This window comes from Acipenser ruthenus, chromosome 29, assembly GCF_902713425.1.
Source record: "Acipenser ruthenus chromosome 29, fAciRut3.2 maternal haplotype, whole genome shotgun sequence".
NCBI lineage: Eukaryota > Metazoa > Chordata > Actinopteri > Acipenseriformes > Acipenseridae > Acipenser > Acipenser ruthenus.
In genome coordinates, this window is record NC_081217.1 from 19099917 (window position 1) to 19127195 (window position 27279).

Sequence of the window (27279 nt, forward strand, 5' to 3'; positions counted from 1 at the left end):
CTCAGGGTCACACAATGAGTCAGTGGCTGAGCTAGGATTTGAACCGGGGACCCTTTTCTTTAACCACTGGACCACACAGCCTCCCTGTTAATTAAGCTAATTGTTTCAAGTAAGGGTTTAGTTAAGTAACTGAGAGCTCAGTTGGAATGAAAACCAGAAGACACAGGGGTTTTGCGTTTCTTGCATTTGTTTTTTTAAATTTGTTTTGTATTTCAGTCACCGTAATCATAAGCAGAATTTACAGTGCTCCTGTGCAACAGTTAATATTTTCTTCAGATTCATCAGTGATGATTTGTTCATTGAATCCATTTAAAAACACTTCACATTAGCTATGTTTATTACATGAGCTAAATGACTCTCCTGCTACCTTGTGCTAGTACTGAACAGAACACATCCTGAGTTTCATCAGCTGATCCAGACTATTTACTCAAGAAATATTTATTAACATAATTGATGTTAAACGGCATTGTTAAGCAGCAATAATTTTATTTTTTCTGTGGGAAGGGGGCGATGACTAAGCTCAGCTGATCGTTAGGGGACATTATTACAAAAAAGGTTGAGAAACCCGCGTTGCCAGATTGGGCAGGTTCACGCCCAATATGGGCTTGTACTTTTTGTATAGTCAAAAAATGGCTTTGGGCAGGTGCCTATTTTTGGGGGATTTGTGCAGGTATTGTGTCACAAGTATGTTCCTGCACAGTGGCAGTGACTGCACTTATACTCCACCACTGCTGGATCCCACCCTAACCCATTATCCCAGTACCACAATATAACCAGAAACCCAACCACACACAGAGAATACAAACAGTATTTATGACACAGACAAAAATGCTTTTGCACATACAGCCATAACTACAAGAACCCCCAATTATTTAATTTGGATTCATCACCCTTTATTGTTACTCTCCTCACTATACCCCTGTAATAAAGTAAGCAAAAAGTCACAATTCAATCAGTATATAAGTACCTACCAGTAAGTACCCACTCAATACACGAAGTAACTCTGCTTAATTACCAATACTAAATAGGTTGATAAATTATTCAATACATACAGTTTCAGCATCTAACACCCACAGTGAACAACAAAGTCACCATACTCCAGAAGTATACAGATCAGTAAGCATACCCAGTAATTAACCCAGCTAAATAAACCAATTAACTAAGTCAATAAATACCATTCCAGTGAGTACCCAATATAACCTCTAAAACACCAATAAATAAATGTCATAAAACAATATTTACTTATCCTACATCAGCATTAACTTACCAAACCCAGAGAGTAGTGTTAAATTCCAACATCTACCTGCCCACCCTCCTAAAAACCCATGATCCAGCTTTTTTTTTTAAAACCTGGAAATATTTCTTGTACTTCTCTAAACAGAAATACAAAAATATGCAATTCGTAAGTATGGTGCGCCCCCTGCCGTAATTCCCTGGTAATGCGCCCAAACAATTTCACTACCTGCCAAGCACATCAAAATTGCAGTTGTCTTAGTGCCCTGGCCCGACAATATACACAGGTACTCAATGTCAAGCGTTTATATTAGATACAATGCCGTCTTTGACGATTGCTGCTCTGTCTCAATGCCGATCTCACTCCAGTGTTGTCAATGTATTTCCCTTGAGGTTGCTCTGAACATTCCAATGACGCTGCCGGCAGGTGAAAAGGTCAGATCGCGCTCCTCCCACTCGAACCCAGAGCCTGAATCCAGCGCCGCCTGCCCTGCAAAGAAACACAGCACACCCCTCGGAGTCCTGACGCAGTACAACGATAACACAGTCATTTGTTACACTCTTGCTGCACCCCAATACTGGATGTTATTCACTGAGCAAGTTGCCCCCCGGCCAACACGAATACTTCTTGGGATTACTGCCAAGCCTTTGATGTGATAGGTCGTTCCAGGGCGTGTTGGCTTCTTTAGTTGGTTCGTCGGTGTACCCGGGCACGGCTGGAATAATAATATTATATCTCTCAATCGGTTGTTTAAGCAATCACAACTCTTAATGAAACATAGAAATGATCCACTGCAAGTTAGTTTGTATATTTGCTCTGCATAGAAAGCTTCCACGGCAGTCTCTCTCCACACGGTCATTTAAATTTTGTGTCTCTCACACGCTTCTCTGTAACTCCCATTGGCTATCCACTCGAAATATTCTCTGCTTTCCGGATCTCCACTATGATCGTCTTTCTGTCAGTCATTTATACCACGGTACCCCACTTCAGATGCAGCGTGACATACACAGCTGTTTCCTATTTAACCATTATCTGTCAAGGTGCTTAACAATACATTACATGAACAATACATCGCCCCAACGTCACAGCCAACTCGGCTTGTGACAATTATATTTATTTACATAAATTATATTTACACCACTGTTGCTAACAATAACACGCATCAATATCTTTCATATGACTTACATTTCATTATTACTTTGGGCTACAAACGTATCACTTTTTAAAAGGCACCGTCTGGTAACATCCGTTATTGCAAATGAGAATTTGTTCTCAAGGATTTTACCCGATTAAAGAAAAGGAATTATTGATTGACTCGTATCAGCGTTATTCCGCAATTAAAATAAAAGTCTAACATTGAGTGCCCGCCGCGTCACATTGTAAGATACGCAATCAGTACTATTGAATAACAGGTTTTACAGGAAGCATTAATTGGTACACTTTCAAATGAGAAGTTCCACAAACTCACCATCAATCAATAATAAACAAACGTAGGCTTACCATTTTACACATCTGTGTACTAATAACAAAAACCACAAAATAGTATTTATATTAGTTTACCTCGAGTTAGTCTCTGTCACCTGGATGGATATTGGCAAACTCATAGGTGTGATTTCTATAGCTTTCGGCATCTTTAAACAGCTTGGTGAGCTGTAAAAAACGCACTGGATACTGAAGTAAACGGCAGCTACGCAGTGTCTCGCCCATCAGAAGCAGTTTTATTGAACAACATTTTTACTAAATTTTAAAGCAAAATTGCCGGTGTTGATGATTATATATGATAAGTGTATTGATTTGGTTACCAAGCAACCAAAAAAAGCCTTGCATGATTTTTGCAAGTGTAAAATTAAAAATTATCCGACAGCATAGAAAATCCGTGTTATTCCGCAGCAAACGGATTCTTAGGATCTCTGGTAATTAAGCACAAAAAGTTGCAATTGCAAATAGTGTATTTGCTATTTGTTACAATGGGGAACATCAGAGGTGATCTTTATTTTATGAATACCAAACAGGCAATTATTTCTAAAGGTTAAATAATTAAGTTGTCCATAGATTTCAAAGAAGGAATAGCAAGCAAAACACGTACGCCTCAGGCTCCAGGTGTGCCTATGGGGTTCATGACAAAAAGAAAATATTTTTTGTAAATATTTGAGCAGTCAAAGGGATTGCACAACTGGGCGATTAGCGTTTCTGTTTCTGTGAGGGGATATATAAAGAGAGAGGGAGGAAGCAATTTCTCAACTACACCAACATGACGGCAACACGGCTGGTCACAGGTACTGTGCTCTCGCATGTTTCTTTATATTATATTATTGTATCAGAAGGTATTCAGATTGTTCATGTAAATTTCAATATCTTTTGTTTGATCAATTGTTTTACTGTACACATTACCACTCACATTATGTTTAGTATTACACTAATTAAATGCAAAGTAAATTATATTACATTATATTGTCCATTGAATTGTCTATCTAGCTATTATTTATTTCTTAGCAGATGCCCTTATCCAGGGCGACTTACAATTGTTACAAGATATCACATTATTTTTACATACAATGTAATACAGTTGGGTTTTTACTGGAGCAATCTAGGTAAAGTAACTTTTGCACAAGGGTACAGCAGCAGTGCCCCCCACCTGGGATTGAACCCTCCGGTCAAGAGTCCAGAGCCCTAACCACTACTCCACACTGCTGCTCTAACTATCTAAATCTAATTCTTGAAACTGCCTTTGACTACATAGGGTTTGGTAGTCTGTGAGTGTCAAAACCCTCTAACCTCAGAGGAAATATTTGCATTGTGAATGACTGAGAAACACAGTTCATTTCTAATCATTTCTGTTACAACAACCAGACCAGTGCATATACATCTCACTATTCTCTATTCATTCTCCATTTCAGTTGCTTTGATGCTCTTGCTACAGCTCCATCTTGGTAAGTCTGCAGGATTCACTTTTTTTTTTAACAGAAAAATGCCTTTTTAAAGCGACATCTGTATACCTATATACACCATTATACAGTCGGCTTCAGTGTATCCTGTTGCATATTTTGTTTACAGCAGGGTTTCCCAATCTTGGTCCTGGGGACCCACTGTGTCTGCTGGTTTTCATTCCAACTGAGTTATCAATTACTTAAATAAACCCTTAATTGAACTAATAATGTGCTTAATTAGACCTTTTCAATTGCACTCAGCTCCTAAAAAATTTCAAGTTTCTTATAAAATCATGCAGTTAACTTGAAATCTCTAACTGTTGTTTAAACGCTGAAATCAATTAAAAAGGTCTTAAGCTCATGAATAGTACAATTAAAGGTGCAATTAAGTAATTGAGAACTCAGTTGGAATGAAAACCAGCAGACACAGTGGATCCCGAGGACCAGGATTGAGAAAACCGGGTTTACAGTATGTAGGGCCTGGATCGGACAAATGTCTTTGGGTGTGTGTTAATGTTTCCTGTTAAATAGGGGTGGGCACAAATGTGCTACTCGTACTCGAAATTGTCTTTGAGAAGTGTTTATCGTTAGGTATTCAATAAATCCACTGATTTCGAAACAAGACAAGCTGTCCTTTCCTCATGTTTACAACTGAGTCCCAATCAATGGCACGTAACATCTGCATCCGAATATTTCCCTCTTATCCGAGGCACTGACATTTTTACTAGCATACCAAGGCTGTAAAACAGTTTTTGCACATTCCTACTAATAAATATTGTAGAAATAGATAGATCAGTCTAATAAACAGCGTTAACTATTTACCGTGCAAATCGCATTAAGAACAATATTTAGGAACTACGTACAATTTAAACATCATGCAAATTGAAAAATGTGACATTTCGAAATCTAACATGAAATATTGTATTATTATTTTTGCTATTTTGCAGTTTCTTTGATTACATGATGTTAAATAAATTATGTTCATGTGTTTTGTTTTTTATTATTAAATGATGACCCATTCCCTTTATCCAGGCTGGGGCCACAAGTATGTGTGCTATTACAACAGCTGGTCTCAGTACCGTCCAGACAAGGGGAGGTTTGGGCCTGAAAATGTGGACCCGTCCATCTGCACCCATATCATCTATTCCATCGCAACCTTTAATGACAGCCTGGTACTGACGACATACGAGAATAATGATGAGACAGCCTACAAAAAAATCAACGCTCTGAAACTCAAGTAAGTCACAGGGCGCTCTTGCTCTAAGTTGCCCTTGTTAAATTTTAAACAAAACATAAAACTTGTGTTATGAGGGACAGCCTATTTACCACACACAAAAGGGTATGCTTCTGATATTTATTTTTATCTTCATTACATTTGATTTATTTTTAAACCAGAAACACTGGACTGAAGACCCTGATTTCTGTAGGAGGATGGAACTTTGGTGTAAAACTGTAAGTTTACTCCTGGTTTTATATGTATCAGAGTATTAGATATGCTCCCCTTTAGTCCAACTGCATAGACCCTGCTATACAGCTCAATAACCAAAAATATATATATTGGAAATAATTGCTCCCACTTTGTTCGATAACATACTTTGAGTTATCTTTTCTGCCAGTAATGGTATTGTGGTCATATTTAACTCAGGTCTTTGACTTGTACTCAGTGAACCATTTGAAATGTATTGTCTTAGAAAATAATATTTCAACATCCTGCTAGGGGACTGAAGTTTTGGCAGTCTGATTAATGTTGGGATTAATTTAAAGGTTTAGGATTCAGTTAATGTGCAGACGCTTGCCTACCTCCCAAAGTGGTGTGAGAGAGATTAACCTGGCATTCGCCATGCTGTTGCAGCTTCTCAAAAATGGTCTCCACCTCAGATAATCGAGCCACCTTCATCAACTCGGTCATAGCCTTCCTCAAGAAGTACGGGTTTGATGGGCTTGACGTTGACTGGGAGTTCCCAAACACGAACGAGAGTCCTGCTGGAGACAAACAGCGCTTCACTCTGCTTCTAAATGTGAGGACAGTGACCACTACCTTGGGGTTCCTAATGGAGCCTAGAGGGAACATTCACTTTCAGGAAATGTACACGATTTGGTAGCACTTTACATTGAGTGTCTCGAATTATTGTGTATTTACATAGTAGTTACATAGTAAGCGCATGTGAACTTACGCATAATCACAATGTTATTATGCATAGTACCTGACGTGTAAATGTTTTTGCATGATACATGGGATAGGGTCAGGGTTATATCATGCAAAAACAAATACACAGTAAGTACATTGTAACTATGCAAAATGACATTGTAATTGTGTAAGTACACATGTATTTACTAAGTAACTAGTATGTAAATACACAGTAATTAGAGACAGACTGTAAAGTTCTACCATATTCTAATAACAATAGATGGTCTGTATTAAAGGAGTGCTGCGGTCTTTTAAACAGGAGCTGCGTTCTGCCTTCACGAAGGAGGCACAGGATTCCAGCAAGCCTTCCTTCCTGATCTCTGTGGCAGTGTCTGGAGAGAAAGCCATCATTGACAACTCCTATGAGGTGGACAAGTTCCCCCAGTGAGTCCCTCCTGCAAGCTGACTACTGAGTACTACAATACCGAAGAGTGTGTGTGTGTGCGTGTGTGTGTGCTTATATAATGAACAGACAGGCATTCAAATCTCTCAAACAATTCATAGTTTTGAACATTTCTGTCCATCTACAAATCAAAGTGTGGGTGGGTCTAAAACTTTACTGTATGAGGTGCTGAGGAATATTTTCAAAGCAATTTAACTCCTGTCTGTAATAAAGAAAGAAAATGTTAATGTCACAAATCTGGGACGCAAATAAAACTTGAGAGTCCTATACTTTAGAGTGCTTAAATGATAACAATGTTGTTTTGACGTCTCTAATAATGATTGAAAAGCAAGTTAGATCACACACATAACAGTAATAAGATACGATGTGCTTGAGTTCTTTTACATGATAATTGTTACAGCAATTTTGACTGTGCTTCTCTATCCCCAGGTATGTGGATTTTATCAGTGTGATGGCCTATGATTTACATGGTGTTTGGATGATGGTCACTGGCCACCACAGTCCGCTCTATGCACCGGCAGACAAACCTGACAGCCAAGCAACTGTGGTAAGTGAAACTTGGGGTTTGTGCCAGTGCAGGACAATTACAGCATAAGCAATGTAATTAATGCTTTTCTATTTTTTCTTAATATATATAATATTTTAGGGGTTTTAATCTTTCTATTGATCAATTAATCATCTGATCTGCATGATCGATTAATTACAGTTCATATCTGAGGGTGCTTTTAACTGTGGGAGCGACTCATTGCTGACTGGCATCCGTGCCTACTTATTTGCTGCTGAGTTAGATGGGGTTTTTTTTGTTTGCTGTGGTGGTGTGAGCCTCTTGCCAGGTCGTCATTGTAAATGAGAATTTGTTCTCAATTGACTCATCTGGAAAAATAACGTTTTTGATTGATTGGTTAATTTACAGTAAATCTGACACCCGGAATATGCTGTATAAGGTCCCTACGTTCATTCACTGCATTCAATATTTGAGAACATGACTGAAGTTCCTTCTTCTCAAGACATTAACACCAACATGTTAAAGTTGTACAGTATATCCTCTGGCCTCTAACCCTAATCTTACCTCTCCATAGGAATTTGGCATTAAATACTGGTTGGCTCTCAAAGCACCAGCGAACAAGCTGCTCCTGGGCTTCCCGACCTATGGCCGATGCTTCACTCTTGCTGACCCGGCCAAAAATGGCGTGGGTGCAACCATCACTGGAACAGGAAAACCAGGAATCTATACCAAAGAGGCTGGATTCTGGTCCTACTATGAGGTATCAACCAATCAGGCCCACGGATTGGTTTACTTTCAACCAATTAGAGCTGAGATAGATGATATTTCACCCAATCAGGGTTGATGATCCAAAATGGATCAGGGCATTAGAGTTTCTGCTCTCCTCGCTTCTCTAGACTGTGTAGCAGCTGGTTCTGGCTGTAGGGAATATGGTAAAGAGGCTGGTGTCCATTCATCTATTCTTTTACGTGCATCTTTCAGGTCTGCTCTGAGCTTAGTGCTGGGGCCACTTCTCTCTGGCTGGCAGACCAGAAGGTGCCCTTTGTCTTCAAAGACAACCAGTGGATTGGCTATGATGATGAGAAAAGCTTTCATTGGAAAGTGAGTATTGTAAAGGTTCTACACACCTAAAGACAAGCCCATGAACCTTATGGAATTCAAGCTTTTGTTCATATATGGGAAGTGATCATAAAATATAGATATATACTGTAGTCTATTGTTATAATAAACTTGTTATTGTAAATTGTAGTGCAATATGTTGTAGGCAGTGAACACACACAGGACTGTACATTAACATGTAAGATATTGTATCTTCTTTCAGGTTGAGTGGATGAAGAGCAAAGGGCTGGGTGGAGTTATGATCTATTCAATGGATCTGGATGATTTCAGTGGAGAGTTCTGTGGCAATGGCACCTACCCCCTCATGAAGAAACTGAGAAGCTACCTGAATATCACAAGCGCAGGTATGTATGGATTTCTCTAGTGATTCATTCTTGATCTACTTGTTCAGGGAATATTTGGACAATATCAGTCAACCCCACTCCTCGTGCATCCATAACAGGCCAAGTTTCCCTTTCAATACCTTTCGTCTGTAGCATAAGCTTTGAAATATCTGTAATTGAAGAATAATATTCAAGCAAAAAAACAAAAGATATTTAATAGTGAAAAAGGGAGCCATTGCTTATATTGCTTAATAAGAGGCAAGAATATGGATTTTAAAACCTTGATTACACTCTTGTGGTATTATAAACGGTTGAGCCATATTGCTGGTAGATGCGTCAGTCCGTCAGAAACAGACTATATTCCTAAGATACAGTTATTAACTAGGGAAGCAGTGATACTCAGAATTAATTTCTTTCTTTTGAAATGTGTGTATTTCAGATATCGTTCTTAAACCAGAAACAAGCGCCACTACCCAAAAGATTCCTTTAGAAGCCATCTCCTCCACCATTTCCTCCAGGATACTTCTAACACGACTGATTTATGTATCTATTTTTGTATTTGTTTGTTTATTTTAAGGGGAAAATGGTTGCTTCCTGCAGTAAAAACCAATTAATTGGAAAACAGAAAACTGCCAACTTGAATGTCCCTGAAAGCGACTAATTAGAAAGTTTAATCACATTGAAAGATATGGAACTTTGTTTTAATACTGAACATTTTTATTCCAAATGTATTTTATTACATTATTCTTGTACATTTATTGACACAAATGTGGGTAACACTTTACATTCAGTGTCTCTAATGACTATGTATTACCAATAGTAATTACTTACTAAATACATGTGTACTTACACATAATTACAATGTTATTATGCATATGGCAGGCCAAATGATCATTTAGAGATATCTCAAATTTATAGATATCCCTAAAATATTTTAAGATGTCTCTAAATCATTTCCTGATATCTCTAAATATTTGAAGATATCTTCAAATATTTAAAAGATATCTCTAAATCAAAGAAATACATTTAGAGGATATCCAGTTAAAGATATCTCCTAAATCAATTTGAGATATCTTTATTTTTAGAGATCTCAAAATGAAATTGAAATATCTTCAAAAGGGTTTATTTACCTCATATTAATTTAAATACATCTGCAAGTGATTTACAGCTATCTCTAAATATTTCAAGATATCTTAAAATGCAATTTGAGATATCTCTAAATTGATAATTTGGCTTGCCATATGTGCATCATTTTGTATGATATAACCCTATCCCCAACCCTAACCCTAACTCTAACAATTGTGTTCTTACATATATTGTGTAAAAAGATTTACATGTTAAGTGCTATGCATAATAACATTATAATTAAGTAACTACTATGTAAATACAGTTATTAGAGACACCTCATGTAAAGTTTTACCCATAACTGCATGCCACCTAACCAATCAATAATCAACTTTATAACAGCACAGCATCAGAAAGTGCATTATATACCCCACATCCTCTCATAGCCACAGCTGTATATTTTGGCTGGGTCTATTTTTGTATATTTCCTTCCTGATGCATTTGATCAAACATTTTAAAAAGTTATGCAATGAAAACAACAGGAAGAAGTACCGTTCAGTGGCAAAATTATTTTAGGGGTTACAGAACCCAGAACAGTGGCACCGGGCAAACAGAAACAGCAGCTTGGTATTTTAATGTAGAGAAAAGCACAAAGACTAGAATTTGATGTAAATTTTTTGAATAAAAAATGTGTATTATTTGGACTGAAGCTATATATATATATATATATATATATATAGATAGATAGATAGATAGATAGATAGATAGATAGATATATACGTTGAAGAAGAAAAAATCCTACAATTGGAAAGTGATTAGAAATTCACGCTAGTTAATTATAAACAATAAACACTTTCTTAAAAACAAATGTAACAAAGCAATATTTCTTCTATATCACACTAGAAGCATGTCTATGCATGTCTGTACTATAATAACTTATATAACTTATATAAGTATTATAATAAAATATCTTAGCTTTGGTTCTCAGTTCTTTTGCCCAAATTGCACATATATATACACAAAAATATAAATTTCAAGCAAATTCAGAGTGTAAAGGTGTATATCTTTAATGTATAGATGAGTCTTCTCTACTGCTGTGACCAGTCCATAGCATTATAAGCATACTGGGGTTGGAAGTCTCACTGTGGCCTAAACCTGCTGAACTGCTGAGATGTCATCAATTGGTAACACTCTCATTACTGTGGATTTAGATATTCGTTACTTAGTAAAAACATGTGTACTTACACATAATTACAATGGTATTATAAACAGTTACAATGTTCTTAATGTGTAAATCTTTGTGCACAACATATGTACACAATTGTATCAGAAAAGGGTTAGTGTTAGAGTTAGGGTTAGGGATAGGGTTTGCGGTTAGGGTAAGGATTGGGGTTATATCATGCAACAAAAAAACACATTAAGTTCATTGTAACAATGCATAATAACTTTGTAACTATGTGTGAGTACACATGTATTTACTAAGTAACTACCATGTAAATACCCAGTAATTAGAGATACTTCATGTAAAGTGTTACCCATCAATTTGCACCCCAGCTTTCTGTGCAAAAACACACATTTTTAACACTTTTCAACAACAGAGTTTCCATTCTTTCTTAGGGTTTTGTTGAAAAAAAAAAATCTCATAAGCTTGTAGGGTCTCTTTAGTCTTGGAAATGCATCCTTAAACTTTTTTTTTTTGATTCATGTATTCTGTGGTGATCAAGGGAAACAAGAAGAGGAAAGGAGATTGTGTTTTTATTTCAGGATTTGTTTATATTTTCAATGGCTATAAGGGGTCTTGTACTGTCTTCTAGCAGGTTATTGATTTGTCTGCTAGACGCAGGAACATCCATGGCTTCAGCATTATCTACATGTAACCTTAACGTAACTAACTGGTGTTTTGCTATCCACTGTAGAATGGGGTTCAGGTCTGGGTTTGGAATATGCTATTTTGTATTTGTTTTTTAAAAGCAGTAATAAAGTTCACAATTGTATTTGTCAACAGAAAACAAGCTTTCATAAAATAAGCTGTGGATTAAAAAACATCTTTAGTCCTGAAATTATATTTAGATGTCCTTGTCAATGTCTTTGCTGTGTGAATAAATATTTGTCTTTTCTTATTTTGGGCAACTGTTGCATGAATACCGCAAATATACCATCCAGACGTTTGATTGTAAGATATCAGGGCTTGACTGTGGCCCTCCCTACTTGAACGCAATCTGGGTGTAAACCACAGCGTTCTCGTCACTCTCAGTGTCAGAATCGACAGCGTCCTGGCTGTTCTCTCCCCCTCCCTTCAGTCCTTCAGAAACTCTGTCCTCCTCTTCATCAGGCTCTGTGGCAGGCTCCATGTTGACATAATCATCAGAACTCCTCCTTCGTCCCTCAAACGGGGCTACATTCACATAGTCTGCCGACTCCTCCGGCTCTCTTTTGGAAACATTCACATAGTCGTCGGCATCGTCCGCCTCCTGCCCTGCCTTGTCCCACTTCATCTCACTGAAGCAGCTGTTGCCTTTGCTGACCTCCCCTGTAGACTGCAATGTAAAAGCACGAGTATGAATGGGCAGCAGTGTGGAGTAGTGGTTAGGACTCTGGACTCTTGACCGGAGGGTTGTGGGTTCAATCCCAGGTGGGGGACACTGCTGTTGTACCCTTGATTTACCTAGATTAAAAACCCAACTGTATAAATGGGTAATTGTATGTAAAAATAATGTGATATCTTGTAACAATTTTAAGTCGTCCTGGATAAGGGTGTCTGCTAAGAAATAAATAATAATAATAATAGTGGAGCAGTGCTTCTCAGTTGTAGCTCTCATGCACCCTTCACAATGTTCTGTATTAACTCTTCAAGTGCACATGCAGTAGGATGGCACTCTCAGACTTCCTCTGTAACATTGAGTAGTCTAGTTGTACGTGTCACTTGGGAACCACTTTATAATTGCACTGTTAATGCTTGAGAATTTCCCCTACAATCCCCATCAATGACATCCGTTTCCCACCCCAGAGATTATACCCAATTGCAAAGTCTTGAATGTTGCTTGGTAATAGTTTATCAGGTGCAATTGTATTACTGTGGTTATCTTTTATTTTTTTAGATATGCCCCTTGTACGAAGATTAATGCAATTAATTAATTCAGTGGACTGATGAATGAAATGAATGAATTCAATGGACGGATGAATTCAATGGATGCATGCATTGATGGGTAAAAAATGGAATTAAAGCAAATTCTTTGTTATTTCTTCATACAATCAGACTTAGCACTATAGTTTACTTACTGAACTGTCTGAGCTGTCAGTAGAAGTGTCGTCATCGTCCCCTTAACAAAAAGAGAGAAGGTTACTTCACTAACTGGGTGCCTTGATTGCAACCCCAAAATGAATTGTGCCATGCTAAATATTAACATCCATCGTCTATTTTGACTAGTTGGTTAAACGGAACAGAGTTTCGGTAAATGGCAGGACTCATTATCATGGGAGTTGGGATCAGACATTGAGTTGGATGGAAACTTCATTATCGAAGAACGCATGTGTGGAATGAGGTGTGAAATAGATGCAGCTGTACCGTAGACATTGCTGGTGCCGGGGGTCGGCTGGTGGTATTGAGGGAATGTGTAGAGGTTATTGCTTGCTTGGGAGGTGGATGTGTTATGAAAGTCCTGCAGCCGAATACTGGTTCCATTGTTCTGTCCAGTAAGTGTAACATCTGCAATTAATAAAAAAAATGATACATCTTCCATTGTGCCCCGATACTTTTTATTTGTATATAGCAGCCTTGGTGCCATGGCAGCCCAGAGCGCTGTACAAAAATATTATTATTTATTTATTTATTAGCAGACACCCTTATCCAGGGCGACTTACAGTTGTTACAAAATATCACATTACAGAGGAGAGCAGTTATAATATACAATAAATTCAGTAGTAAATATGAGCACAACCAAATACAGCTAAAAACAAAAACGAGAGAGCTCACCTGTACAATACACTCCAGCTACAACTAATTATATAAAAGCACATTAATAAAAGTATGTTTGCAATTTTGACTTTAAAGAATCCAATGTTTAAACCTCCCTGATCAACCGGAGTAGAGTTCCACAAACGAGGAGCACGACAGCAAAAAGCTCAGGCTCCAGTTGATTTAAGACGATTTTTTGGAACAAGCTAAGAGTTCTGCATTTTCTGATCTCAAAGAATGAATAGAAACATACAGACATGTACAGACTGCTGTTTAGGGTGGTAGTTCAACAGTTAATAGACAGGTAACAGGTTCCTAGATTCATTGTTATATGTCTGTCCTGGTGAAACATGAGCCATATGGTCTCCCTAATCTTTTAAAATGTTCAAGTTTCTTGATAAAGAAACACTTGCAGTCTAAAAGGAATTGTTTATTCTAATATACAAGAATGCAAACCGTCATTCAAGTATCCTGCCACCACAAACCACACACTGCCACTTTAATTTGATTAGACATGTAGTGTGAAATCTGAAGGTTCTATCCCCGCCTCCATGGTAACCAATAGCCTGCTGGCCAAGGGTCTGGGGCTCGAGAACTCACCTCTGCTGTTTGTCAGCTTCTTTCTAATTAAAATGATTAGAATCACAAGGAAAACAAAAGCCAGGATCCCGATAATCCCAAAGATAACCGGGGCTCCTTTTCTGGAAATAGAATAGATATCGATTGCTTCTTTTCTGGAAATAGAATAGATATTGATTTAGTATATTAGCAGCAAAGAGTTATTGCAATGAATTCAAACTCTCTCTTTCTCAGCCACACTAACATGCATCCAGACATCATTCTTGCACAACAAAATGGAGGGGCCTGCGCCAGTCCAAACAGGGCAAGAATTGGACTCATGATCTAAGAGAGAATTTTAAAACTCTCTTGTTTTCAGATATATCTACATTGTCATAGATCCTTCCTTTTGTGACCTTGGGGGACATCTTTTTACATCACCAGGATAAAACTATTAAAGGAGAAGTAACCGACAATGAATGTCTGCTTTCTTACCTTGAATTAGCATAAACACAATGTCTCTAATTACTGTGTATGTACATAGTAGTTACTTAGTAAATACATGGGCACTTACACACAATTATAATGTTATTATGCATAGTTACAATGTACTTCATGTGTACATTTTTTTTCTTGATATAACCCTAATCCTAACCTTAACCCTTCCTCTAAACCTAACCCTAAACCCCCTAACACTAACTCTAAACTTAACTCTAACCCTTTTCAGATACAATTGTGTGCTTACATAAATCAAGCAAAAATATGTACACATTAAGTACATTGTTACTATGCATAATAACATTGTGATTATGTGTAAGTACACAGGTATTCACAATGTAACTACTATGTAAATACACAGCAATTTGAGACACTTCATGTAAAGTGTTACCTCTCGTTTTTCAATCTTTTTTTTCCATTTTCCCTTTGATGTCTGTCAAGCTTATTTATCCTGCCACAATGTTAGAAGCTAACCTGGGAGTCAGGGTGGTCCTGGTCCTGGTGTCTGGCAGGGTGGGAGTTGCTTTAGAGCTGGTGTAGGTCGTGGGATTGTGGGTAGTTACATCTATAAAAGGGAAGCACACCAAAACAGGGACCACTTTGAATATTATAACGTCATCTCTTTGAACTCTACACTAGAATTTCCGTATACTACACCTAGAAAAGTCTTACCAAAAAAAAATGTTTGTTTTAAATTGCACTGTTTGGTGTGTCTTTAATGATCTAAATAGACATTGTTCTGAATCCCACCATCCTTTAACTTGATGAGTGATTTACTGAATCTGCCATCCCTAAACCATTATCTAGATCTGTCGCTGATTAGATAAAATAGACCCCATTGTGCAGCTACATAATAACAGTTAAATAACTTACTTCTGTATATTACATCCAATAATATACAGCAGTGCAATGAATGAATGTAATGTCCTTATAAATAGTATATCCATGTTCTAAAAAAGAATGACAGTGTTATTGCAGTACAATTATATTCATTCAATAATTTGGTGGTTGAAAGAATAAATCATCTTTTCAATGTCCTGGTCAAATTCAAATATGCATATGAGATGTTCATTGTCAGTGGACTCGTCCTCATACAAACACTGTAGATTCAAATTACGTGATGATTACCTAGCTTCAAATGTAAAAATCTAAATCTGCTTACCTTGGTGAACCTTCAGCTCAACATCAAATGTAATGTCTTTATTTAAATATGGTGTGACTATCCCACACCGGTAAAGTCCTGCATCGCTCAGTTTCACCTGGGATATTGTCACTGTAAATGTGTTTATCATGTCATGATCATGTATATCCGTAAGTAGATGTTTCTTATCATTCAATGTATCAACCAGTGTTTCACACCAATTGTCTTCCATTCGGCACCAGTATTTTTTAAAACGTCTGTAGTCCTCATTGTATTTACAATCCACTTTCATTAATCTTCCCACAATTCCAGTCACCACCTGCGGTCCTATCAAACTGAGAACCTTCAGCTCCACAGCAAAGGTTTTATAACTATTGGACATCTCTATTCCACACCTGTACTGGCCTGAATCGCTCTCTTTCGGCCGCCACATTGTCAATGTAAATGTGTTAGCCAAGGGATTATCTTTGATATTCACATTGAGTGCATTGTACCGTGTGTTTCTCAGTATGGTACAGTGGTATTGCAGCACTCTACACCAGTATTTCACATTCTGCCTGTATTTCTCATTGTATTTGCAATCCATTGTCACAGTCTGTCCTGTAATTGCAGTTACTGTCTCTGGTCCTTCAAGAGCAGGTTCACCTGGACAGACATGAGAAGTCTGGTGAGTTTAATTAACATTGACAGCATATTCTCTAATGTTACAGAGTAAAAGAACACATGATGTAATAATGCAATCCTGAATAATAATAATAATAATAATAATAATAATAATAATAATAATAATAATAATAATAATAATAATAATAATAATAAATGTTACTTCTTGTGGAATCACATTTAAATTGCAAACAGCTTATTGAAACATGGATAGTAGTCTGCTTCTGGTTTTTAAATCAAGAAAATCAGAAACACTAACAAGATTCTACACCAAACTATTTCATTATTATTATTATTATTTATTTCTTAGCAGACGCCCTTATCCAGGGCGACTTACAATCGTAAGCAAATACATTTACCATTACACACGAGTTAAATTAATCACAAGCTAGTGAGTACTCTACATACCTTAATAATGACTAAGTTATAGTAGCAAATAATACTAACAAGTGGAAGGTTTTCAATGTATAATAATCTTAAGAGACAGGACAGTATATCATGCAAGACTGCCATTCTAAAAAAAAATCCAGGAAGGAGACTGTAAAATAAAAAGACGTTTCCTTTAATTATAAGTAATTACATTGTAATAGCCTTGCAGTTGCTAACATATTTGTAATAATGCTGCATTTATACATGTGGTTGTGTAAATGTAATTGCATGTGTAATTACTGTGTAGTTAAAAAAAAACACTTAAAGCGTGTTAGCTGTTTTGTCTTTGCTTTCATGTTCAAATAAGAAACAGAAGTCAAGGAGGCCGACATTTTAGATGCCTACATCCCTGAACCTTTCGATGAAACATTTCTGTTTATTTCCTTTTCAAAAGTAAAACTCTATTAATTTTTTTTTTTACATTTTCATATTAGTCAGGGTGGTAAAATTACATTTTTACAAATGTGTTTACAGCTATGGCTAAACGTTTTACATCACCCTATAGAATTAACTCATTTTGCTTCATAAAGTCGAATGAAACCTGCTGATTAATGTTATGTTAACATATAGAATTACACACCACTTTATAGTTTTCCATATACTTAACGAAAAATTGCCAAAAATTGAAAACTTTGACATTTTGAAATCTAACATGAAATGCTGTGCTACTATTATGGCTTCCGGTAGACTTCTGTGATATCATTTCGTAGTTTCTTTTGTTACATGATGTTAAATAAAATATCTAAATGTATTGCACTGTAACAACAGAAATACTAATGTGGTTTTTTTGTTATTTTTATTTTATATCAAAACAAACTTTGTTCGCAGTATAAGAGCGCACAAGCTGCCTCGCCCCTTTGCACCCCAAAATAGATCTGAGTCCCTACCTGTCACCGTGACCAAGACTAGGAGCTCCAGCACAAAAGCACCGAGCACCGCCATTTTCAGCGGCCAGCCTGCAGACGACCAGCCCATAGAGCCTGACCTTAAAACAAGATGCTGTGTTTCTGCTGAAAAATATCCTGCCTTGCCTGTGGCTCTGATAGATGATCAGATTGCCACTGATTAAAGATAAAGAGAAATGGAGGGTGATGCATGCAGTTACGCAAGATCCTACACTGGAAAATGTTGATGTTGTACTTTAGCATGTGGCTTACCGCAATCGGCGCACAAAGTGAAAAACAAATCTATATCTGAGCAACTGCTTTTCTACAATCATTAGCATCTTTATTATTATTATTATTATTATTATTATTATTATTATTATTATTATTATTATTAATAATAATAATAATAATAATAATAATAATAATAATAATAATAATAATAATAATAATAATAATTAAATATCTAGTTAAAAGAAATATATTGCATGTCTACAATGGAAAGGAAGAGAAGGAAGATTATAGACCTACATTCTAGTGAATGAAATTGCTGGTGCTTTCGGTTTGGCAGTGCAGGCAGAGATGAAGTGACATTACTGTCTGAGCATTCATGGAGGGCAGGCAATGGGGAACGTTGGCTATCCTGAAGGTAAAACCCCTGGAATTTTTTACTTTAAATAAAATTATTTAAAATGAATTTCACTTCTTCTTAGCTTTATTACACATTTTTACTGGTCCTGCCTTTCAGACAAGTCTCACATGAGAAAATGCATTTTAATGGCTCATTCACTTCTGTTTCATTTGAATGTGCTAAGAATGTGATTTTTCAGGTATATTCAGTTTTTCAAATATAAAGCTATGAACTGCTGCATCCTGGTACCTTGCTGTGGGTTTGATTGCACCTAGACCACTGGAGTTGCTACTACAGATGAAGTGATAATTATGAGGAAGCAGCAGCGACTGTATTTATCTGCAGTGTTGTCTTTGAAATGTCTGCAGAAGTACAAAATACAAATAAAGAACCGAAAGCTCTTGAGCAGAAGACTACTTACTGTAAGTCTTGATAACAGGTTAAACAAAATAATTTTAGAAACTTTGGTTCGCACTCTTTTAACGGTTAGTAGGATTTTTTTGAAATACTAAAAGTTTATAAGCTTCTTTTTATATATCTACAGTACATTCAGCGTTATTGAGTGTTTAATAGGTACGGATGTTAATGGCTTTTCACATGCATCTGTCTTATTTCTCTCTAGTTTTGTAACATGTAGTAAACTTTTAACCCCTTAAGGTACACAAGGAATTGAGCGGTTGTTCAAAAGGTTTCTTCTGAAAATACATTTGAGAGCAACTCAAGTATCACAAGGAGGAAACTGACCATTTGAATAACCAGATCCAACCTGTCAGAACATTTGAAACCCTATTTCGTGCACCTCATTGCAAAAATAAGAAGTAGGCATCATTTTTTTTGTGTGTGGGAGAGATACGTCCCTTGTACCTTAAAGGGTTAAAGGGAAGGTATAAGCAGATTGATAGTGTTAAGCAGTCTTGATGGCGCCAGCAGTGACTCATTATTTTCCTAGCGTGCATAAGCAGCTCTGAAGTGATCTTTGCACAGCGTGTTTTTTAGTTTGTACTTTTTTTTCTCTTGCAAGAAATTATTGAAATTCTGCCTCAATACCTCTGGGGTATGCGCTAATGCTAATTGAGCTTAAACATGGTGTACATTGTTCTGATTACAACCAAGGAGTGCTTTTAAAAACAGGTGCATTCCTCCCAAAGGGCAATTCCATGGAAACAGTATATTTGGTACACTAATATATCATAGTTATCATATTAAGCCTGGCCAATAAGTCCCGGGCTTCCCAATAGTCTGATACTGATGGCTAATCAAATGTAACAAACATAATTCGTTGTCACGGCATGGCCCCATAATGCCCCTCTGTCTGACCCAGCAAGAGCCAGAGTACCCCAACCAGAGTTACACAGAATCAAAGCAGCTTGTTCCAACTGCTACCCAACTGCATAATCCTAAACAACTCAAATAAATCAGCTGGTATCTTACACAGCACCCTTTACGATATTTGTATAATACTGTATACATGTGTACTTACATATACTTACAATGTTATTATGCATAGTTACAATGTACTTGATGTGTCAATATTTTTGCACGATATAACCCTAAGCTCCCCTAACCCTAATGCTAACCCTAATGCTGTCCCAAACTCTAACCCTAACCCTTTTCTGATACAATTCTACATATATTGTGCAAAAAGATTTACACATTAACTACATTGTAACTATGCATAATAACACTGCAATTATGTGTAAGTACACATGTATTTACTAAGTTACATAAATACACAGTAACTAGAGAAACTTAATGTAAAGTAAATAAACAGCATAGCTGATTTTAATGTGACATTATTTCCATCTGATGCAAACTATCTGATACAAAGAGATTTCAGATAGCTGTATCACAATAATATGTTGTGTCCTAAACTATAAAGAAATCTGAAGAAATATTTGTTGTTGTATTTATATATATATATATATATATCGGGGGGACACACAATATGAGCGTTTTAATTAGCAGTTTTTAAGTTATAAATAGCCTGGCTAAACGGCGGTCGGGAGTTCAGTTCAAAGCAACACACAAGCAAACGAAGTGCGAGAAGGGTCGGGGGAGGGGAGGAGGGAATGGGCTCGCCCTGGTTCGGGCGGAGCGGGGATGAAGCGTCTCGTCTCACGGAGAAAGCCGCAGCTCCTCTCGCAGCAAAAAAGTAAATACATTAGGAAAGATAACCACGTAACATGCCTAATATTTATTTAGTTATAAAACGAATGCTGAATAAGATGTCGGTGTTATAAAGTGCCAGCGCAGCTTTTCTTCAGTTCAGATACTGCATCAAAAGGGAGAGACAGAAACGGAAGTTAGACTGAGAAGTTGTTTACAGTTTGAACACCAGTACTGTATTTACTGTAGAACAACAACATAGGAAAAAATAGTTACTCAGATTTTGCTCCATGTTTGCATTTAAATCTGACGAAATGTAAGAGAAATGTGCTTAATCAATGTTATAATTCATTGAACTTTGGTTCGGGAGCTTCCTTTTTTAACACTTGTAAATTGCTCATGTATTTGGTTTATTTGAACTTGTTTCTGTAAATCACCATTTGTTTCCCAGCAAATGTCAGAATTGAATCAAGACATCCTGGGAATTGTGCTGCTGCATTGCTGCTAGCAACATTGTATAGCATTGTTTTGCAGCTATAATAAAATGATGTGATTGGGAAGATAATAGTTTTCAATCCATGTTGTGAACACGGCGTTCCATTCTCAGGGTCACAGACTGGTGTTCTTCTGCATGTAGTAAATAGTAGCTACAGTGTAAAGTGTATCCAAAATGCGTTCAATATCTTTTTTGCATGATTGTGATGACAGTGATTTGAGGTTAGGGTTAGGGTTTACCACCTAACCCCGTGGTGGGTAATGATTTCTTGATTTAAGTAATCCTGCTGGTGTTGTTTCTGTGTGCTGTGTATAAACGTTTACCCTCACTCTGCTCCCAGGATGAAGCAGCCCCTGACCTGTCTAGCGCTGGCCCTATCCTTGCTGGAGGTGTGTCTGTGTGCCCCACGCAGGGAAAACTATGACCTCACTGGCGAGACAGACTGGGAGAACATTGACCTCACCAACTATAGAGACCTGTATGACTACGATGACCTGGAGCCCATAGTAAGAGAGAGAGAGAGAGAGAGAGAGAGAGAGAGAGAGAGAGAGAGAGAGAGAGAGAGAGAGAGAGAGAGAGAGAGAGAGAGAGAGAGAGAGAGAGAGAGAGAGAGAGAGAGAGAGAGAGAGAGAGAGAGAGAGAGAGAGAGAGAGAGAGAGAGAGAGAGAGCATCACCTGTTCTGCAACACACAGTGCTGTGCACATTCTACTGGAATGACAGTACAGGCCATATTTTCAATGCATATATTTCAGCCTAGAATTGACAACATTGAAAACAAAAAATCTAGAGAGTGTTTAAAGGGTTTAAGATCGTTAAATGATTCTCCCTCTCCAAATTAAATGACTAAGGAAGTGCAGCACTACCAGAAAGCAAAGCTTGCAAACAGATCTCTCTTTAGCCTAATATAGTAGCAGATATATGTATGTTTTAGTACATGTTTGATGTACCATGTGCTTCTTTCGCACTCTATATGTGTGGCTGTGGCAGTGAGAGCTGCAGGGGTAACGTCAGATCAGTGAAAGGACACAATCACACATGTGCTACAGGGCGAAACTGCCGCAGCACTGTATTTATTAAATTATAAAAACAACACAGTTTAAACAAAACACACCAAAAGAAAAGGGCACGTTGGCCAAAGTAAATTAACACACACACACTAACAATTATTTATCAGAAAAAGAGTACCTTTGTTCACTGTAATACGGTAGCATTCGCTCGCTCTTTCTGTTTGACTCTAACACTCCTGTACTCTGAGCCCAGAGTGGGTCTTTTATACTGTGGCTGGAGCCTTAATTACCTGTTAAACAATTACCTTATTGAGGCTCCAGCCACATCCCCACAAGCCTCAAATAATAAATAATAATTACGGACGGCTTTCATCCATCCACACACAAACATAATAATAATAATAATAATAATAATAATAATAATAATAATAATAATAATAATAATAAAATACTCACAAGGGGCGGGCACCCTGTCACAGTGACCCACAAATCTCTTTGAATTGTACACACTGTTCAGATTACACTTTTTAATTCCTTAACATCATGATTTCTTGGTTATTTGGTTTGTAGTAAGACTTTTTTTTCTTTCACAAAAACAATTATATTTTGGTGCAGTGGGGAAGGAAACGGCAGCAGTATATAGTCACAGGATCTAGCAATGAATGGAGAGATATGGCTACATAGCATGTGTTTTACAAAAGATACAGAATTCATTCAGGGCCTACAATCACAACTTGTGTGGGTGGCGGTGAGATATATCACTCTCCGGAAAGTTATTTTTATTGCATGAGCTGCAGGCTGACAGTTGGAAACTTGTTTTTGGGGGTAGATTGAAGTCGGGACAGTAGCACCACCTCCCAACGTCCTGCCGGTCAATCAGAACGTGCCACCGCCTGAAACTCCACCTCCAGCCCTGGAAGAGGAGGTGCCTCTTCGCCCTCGAACTACGACCCCGCCCCCCAGGCTGGACTTTGAGGGACCAGGACTGTTTGGACCACAGACTGGACTGGGTGAGTCCTGGGACAGAACTGCGATGAAGGGCTGTAGAAAATAACCTACAACAGTTTCTAACAAAATCATTTCTAGTGGTTTTTGTTTCATTTGTTTTATTCTGGCAGGAAAATATCTGACGGTCTGTTGTTAGATATTATCAGATAATGGGTATGATGCCTGCCTAATATTTATGTCTGTATGTGAGAATGTGTCTGCTTCTGTCTGTTTGACAATATTGCTTTTATGGCAATTTACTAAATATTGCTTAAGAACATAATGCAAAAGTGTGTCAAGTGCATGCATGTGTGCGCATGTGTGAGTGTGCCTGTATGCCTGCGTGCGTGCATGTGTGTGTTGAGTGTATGCATGCGTGCACGCCTGTGTGTGTCTGTGTGTGTGTTGGGTCTTCACATTATGCTCTTGTCTCCCCAGGCTTGCCAACCTGTCTGCTGTGTGTGTGTATCAGCACTTCAGTGTACTGCGATGATGTGGACCTTGAGTACGTTCCTCCTCTACCCAAAGACACCACCTACTTCTACGCCCGATTCAACAAGATCAAGCGAGTCGGTGGCAACGACTTCCTCAACCTGAGTACGTCCGCTGTCGTGCTCGTCTGTAATAGGTATAGGTGTAGAAAGATGGGCTTTTCAGCTGAGAGAATTAGAATACTGAGTTTAAGATTGAAATGAGTTCTTAATTAGGGTTAGGGCAACGACTCAAGGAAAACATTTTATTTGTACATTGGCCCGTCTTTCTGCACCAGGTAAAGAGCATGGCTCTCCATTCTGTACCTATGCCCTTTACTATACATCTCTGAGTTCTTGTGAGCACCCAGGAGAACACATCTTCTCAGCCCTGCTGTGTGTTTCAGACAAGCTGAAGCGCATTGACCTGACTGGAAACCACATCACAGAGCTGGATGAGGATGCCTTCCTGAAGCTGCCCGCACTGCAGGAGCTCCTGCTTGCAGAGAACAAAATCCGGTCTCTACCAGAGCTGCCAGTCACCATGCGATACATCGACGCCCGCAACAACCAGCTCCTCAGCGCAGGCATCCGTCCGGAGGCCTTCAAGGTGGGGCGGAGGAAATAAAAGTTTGAAGAAATGCCAACGATTTTCAAATGCTGCTTCCTGCTTGACGTTCTTTAAATGCAGCTGCACCCCTTACGAGACTCTGCACCTTGCATGCACGTGTCAAGCTGTTTTTTAGGGTGTTACCTTTTTCTTTTCATGTTCTGAACCTCAGGGGTATTTGAATATGGACACGCTTCCTTCATAATCAGAGAGGTAACTTACGTGCATGGTGACAGAAGGGCAACCATTGCAGAACCCTTCTATCAAAATCTCATACCAGTGTATCTGCCATTTCCCCTGAATACAGGTCCATTGCTTTGCTATTACAAAGTCTTATGTAATCTCTTCCTTTTTTCAGGGTTTGACGCAGTTAGAGTTCTTGTACCTGTCCTATAACCGGCTTGACTTCATTCCTATACCTCTCCCTGAGAGTCTTCGAAGTTTTCATATTCAGGTACCAGTCATATTAATCATAACTATGTTACTGCTATTATCTGTAATGTGATATTCTGAAATGTGATACTTTACAACTTGATATTTTGTACTGTGATATTTTGTAACAATTGTAAGTCACCCTGGATAAGGGTGTCTGCTAAGAAATTAATAATACTAATAATAATAATAATAATAATAATAATAATAATAATAATAATAATAATAATAATAATTCATCAGTGCTCAAACAGGTTATATTTTCAACCCTCCTTTTGTCATTCATTACTTGAGTGCCAATATGTCAAAATTACCCAAACAAAACTTAAATACTAGTCAGATTAGGAGGAAGGACCTATGATGAGAATGAAGGTTAATACCAACATGTTGAAAACAAGAGAATACAAAATTTCACAAATATAAGATATGTGTAGTATAATTCGGGTAGATTGGGTCTTGTAGGCCCTTTTTGTACAGAATCGGTACGCGATTCTGAAAAACAAATGTAGAAACTGGACAAAACAAATGAGGGACTCTATGATATTAGTTATGTGGAAAGTATTCTGTCTCTGTGGGATAGGATTTCTTTTTCTTAGTCTTGATTCTGTTTTTATCCAAAGCACAACAACATCCAGACGATGCATAAAGAGACATTCTGCAACCACCACGACACCACTCACCAGCGGAGGGCGCTGGAGGACATTCGACTGGACGGCAATCCCATCAACCTCAGCCACTTCCCTCAAGCGTACTTCTGCCTGCCACGCCTCCCCACCGGGAGAATGCAGTGAGCCCCTCAAACGAGCCTACACCCCCAAACTAACCACTCAGCTCTCAGGCTGTCTTCCTACAACCCCAGCTTCGACTCTCACACTCACACAACCCCTAGAACAATCCTCACCACAATACTCAGCACTGCAGCAAAACAATGTATCATAATCTTTTCAACTGTAGTTGAGTAAAATCAAATAAACTTCTATACAAGCTTTCACGTTATCTGTTCGTTTATTATGATAATGATGATGAGGATTATTATTATTATTTGTATTATACCTATAATAATAATAATAATAATAATAATAATAATAATAATAATAATACCATGAAAGCTATGGTTTATGGTGTTCAGTTTATATATATATATATATATATATATATATATATATATATATATATATATATATATATATATATTATTTGATATTTATTTGATCTATTTTGTATATATGCTGTTACAGGAATAAAACACTAAATTTGCAGTAAATTCATTTCACCTTCTCACCACACGAGGGAGACCTTTCTCCATTTCTTCCACACCAGATTGGTCCAGTTTTTCCTGATTGTGGACAAACCCAATCTGTAGCTATCCTTCTCAAATCCACCCTCAAAACATCTGGAAGAGTTCACGCAAGGTTTGTCCCCAGACTGCTATCCACTTCACCCTCCAAGTCTGAGACTCTCTTCTGTCTCTTACTGAACAATAAGATCGCTATTGGCTCCGAGGATGTCTTCTCCAATGCTGTATATAAACCTGAGGACAATTTAAGAAAACTCCTAGTCCAGTACACAAAGGTTTCTTTTGAATGTGCTGTAAAACCTGGATGCTATGGTGTGTGGGTCTCTAATTCTAAAGAGCTTTGCAGGGAGTCGCGTGAGAGTACGGGGTTACGCCCTGTAATCAGCAGTGTTACTTTTCCAGTGTGCACAGCTGGGGTCAGGGAGCGGACACAGCAACTAAGCCCATCCACAATGACCTGCCACCAACAAGCGACGGGACGCATGACAGGGCTGCCACATCTGTCTGATGAAAATGACAGTGAGCCCACATTCTCGGCTCTCCAGTACTGACACGCAGCACCTTAACATTGAGCACTAGTCCAAACACTCCATTCTCAGCTCTCCAGCGCTGTCATTACCATGCACCTTAATAGCGAGCCCTTGTAGGGAACAGACATGAAAACCACCAGTGCAACAGAACAGGGTCTACAATGGATTACCAGGTGCACACAGCAGTGTGCTGCACCTGGATCAATATTTGTGGCAATCCAATGTTACACCACTGATTCCTAGGGGTAACACGGTATAATGGGATCCACTGGAATGTTCCTGTAAGGGATCTCAGCATCAGTGTTACAGAGAGAGGAGGCGTGTTGGAGTCTGTGTATTAAGCAGTGTGAATATTGCCACTGTACAGCTTCTCTGCCTCACTTCTGCATAGCTTTCAAGGTGACCTTGACAGACAAGGCCATTGCTGCTCATCCTATTGATTTATTCAGAGAAGCCAGGGCTGGCCTGTGAATGCCTCTGAGCTTCCCTCCCACACAAGGAGGTTGGGTGGTGCATTATTGATTGTCTGTTATCTGGTCTGTCTCACATCGCTCTCCCCCTACTGATCAAGCACATATCCAGCTATCAGCCTGCACTGAAACTTACAGAACAGCCTCCTCCTACACATACACATTATCATAATGTTTTGCACACTGTCCAATGTCTTTTATTAATATTCATTTAGAACCTTGATTCTGAGTGTGTTTTCTGTTTTTTGGTAAGCACGGTTAATTTATTTTATTATTATAATCAGCGTAACAAAATCTATACGGGAGAGTACATTCCAGGCATAAAAAAAACAAACAAACAGACAAATGCG

General features: G+C 38.0%; 3 protein-coding genes and 1 long non-coding RNA gene across 4 annotated transcripts; 2 read left to right on the forward strand and 2 right to left on the reverse strand.

Annotated features, from left to right (window-relative positions):
* Positions 1–1262: 1262 nt before the first annotated feature.
* Positions 1263–2992, reverse strand: LOC131702109 (uncharacterized). The gene is made up of 2 exons (XR_009309281.1): positions 2795–2992; positions 1263–1949 (listed from the first exon to the last, which is right to left on the reverse strand). It is a non-coding gene; the product is annotated as an uncharacterized LOC131702109 (long non-coding RNA).
* A 146-nt stretch (positions 2993–3138) lies between these two features.
* LOC117964494 (chitotriosidase-1-like) lies at positions 3139–11884 on the forward strand. Its single transcript, XM_034908200.2, has 11 exons — positions 3139–3510; positions 4132–4164; positions 5194–5398; positions 5557–5613; positions 6014–6179; positions 6609–6733; positions 7182–7299; positions 7832–8017; positions 8239–8358; positions 8579–8720; positions 9139–11884. The coding sequence occupies exons 1-11, from the start codon at positions 3486–3488 to the stop codon at positions 9273–9275; spliced, it is 1314 nt and encodes a 437-aa protein (XP_034764091.1). The 5' UTR covers positions 3139–3485; the 3' UTR covers positions 9276–11884.
* An 84-nt stretch (positions 11885–11968) lies between these two features.
* LOC117966010 (CMRF35-like molecule 8) lies at positions 11969–17972 on the reverse strand. The gene is made up of 7 exons (XM_034911285.2): positions 17896–17972; positions 15938–16561; positions 15250–15340; positions 14320–14453; positions 13330–13470; positions 13044–13084; positions 11969–12301 (listed from the first exon to the last, which is right to left on the reverse strand). Exons 1-7 carry the CDS (start codon positions 17948–17950, stop codon positions 11969–11971), a joined length of 1419 nt encoding a protein of 472 aa, XP_034767176.2. The 5' UTR covers positions 17951–17972.
* Positions 17973–20579: 2607 nt separating this feature from the next.
* Positions 20580–25618, forward strand: LOC117433258 (epiphycan-like). Its single transcript, XM_034055371.3, has 7 exons — positions 20580–20675; positions 21466–21631; positions 22963–23143; positions 23559–23717; positions 23998–24200; positions 24559–24654; positions 25253–25618. The coding sequence occupies exons 1-7, from the start codon at positions 20593–20595 to the stop codon at positions 25421–25423; spliced, it is 1059 nt and encodes a 352-aa protein (XP_033911262.2). The 5' UTR covers positions 20580–20592; the 3' UTR covers positions 25424–25618.
* The last annotated feature ends 1661 nt before the right edge of the window (positions 25619–27279 follow it).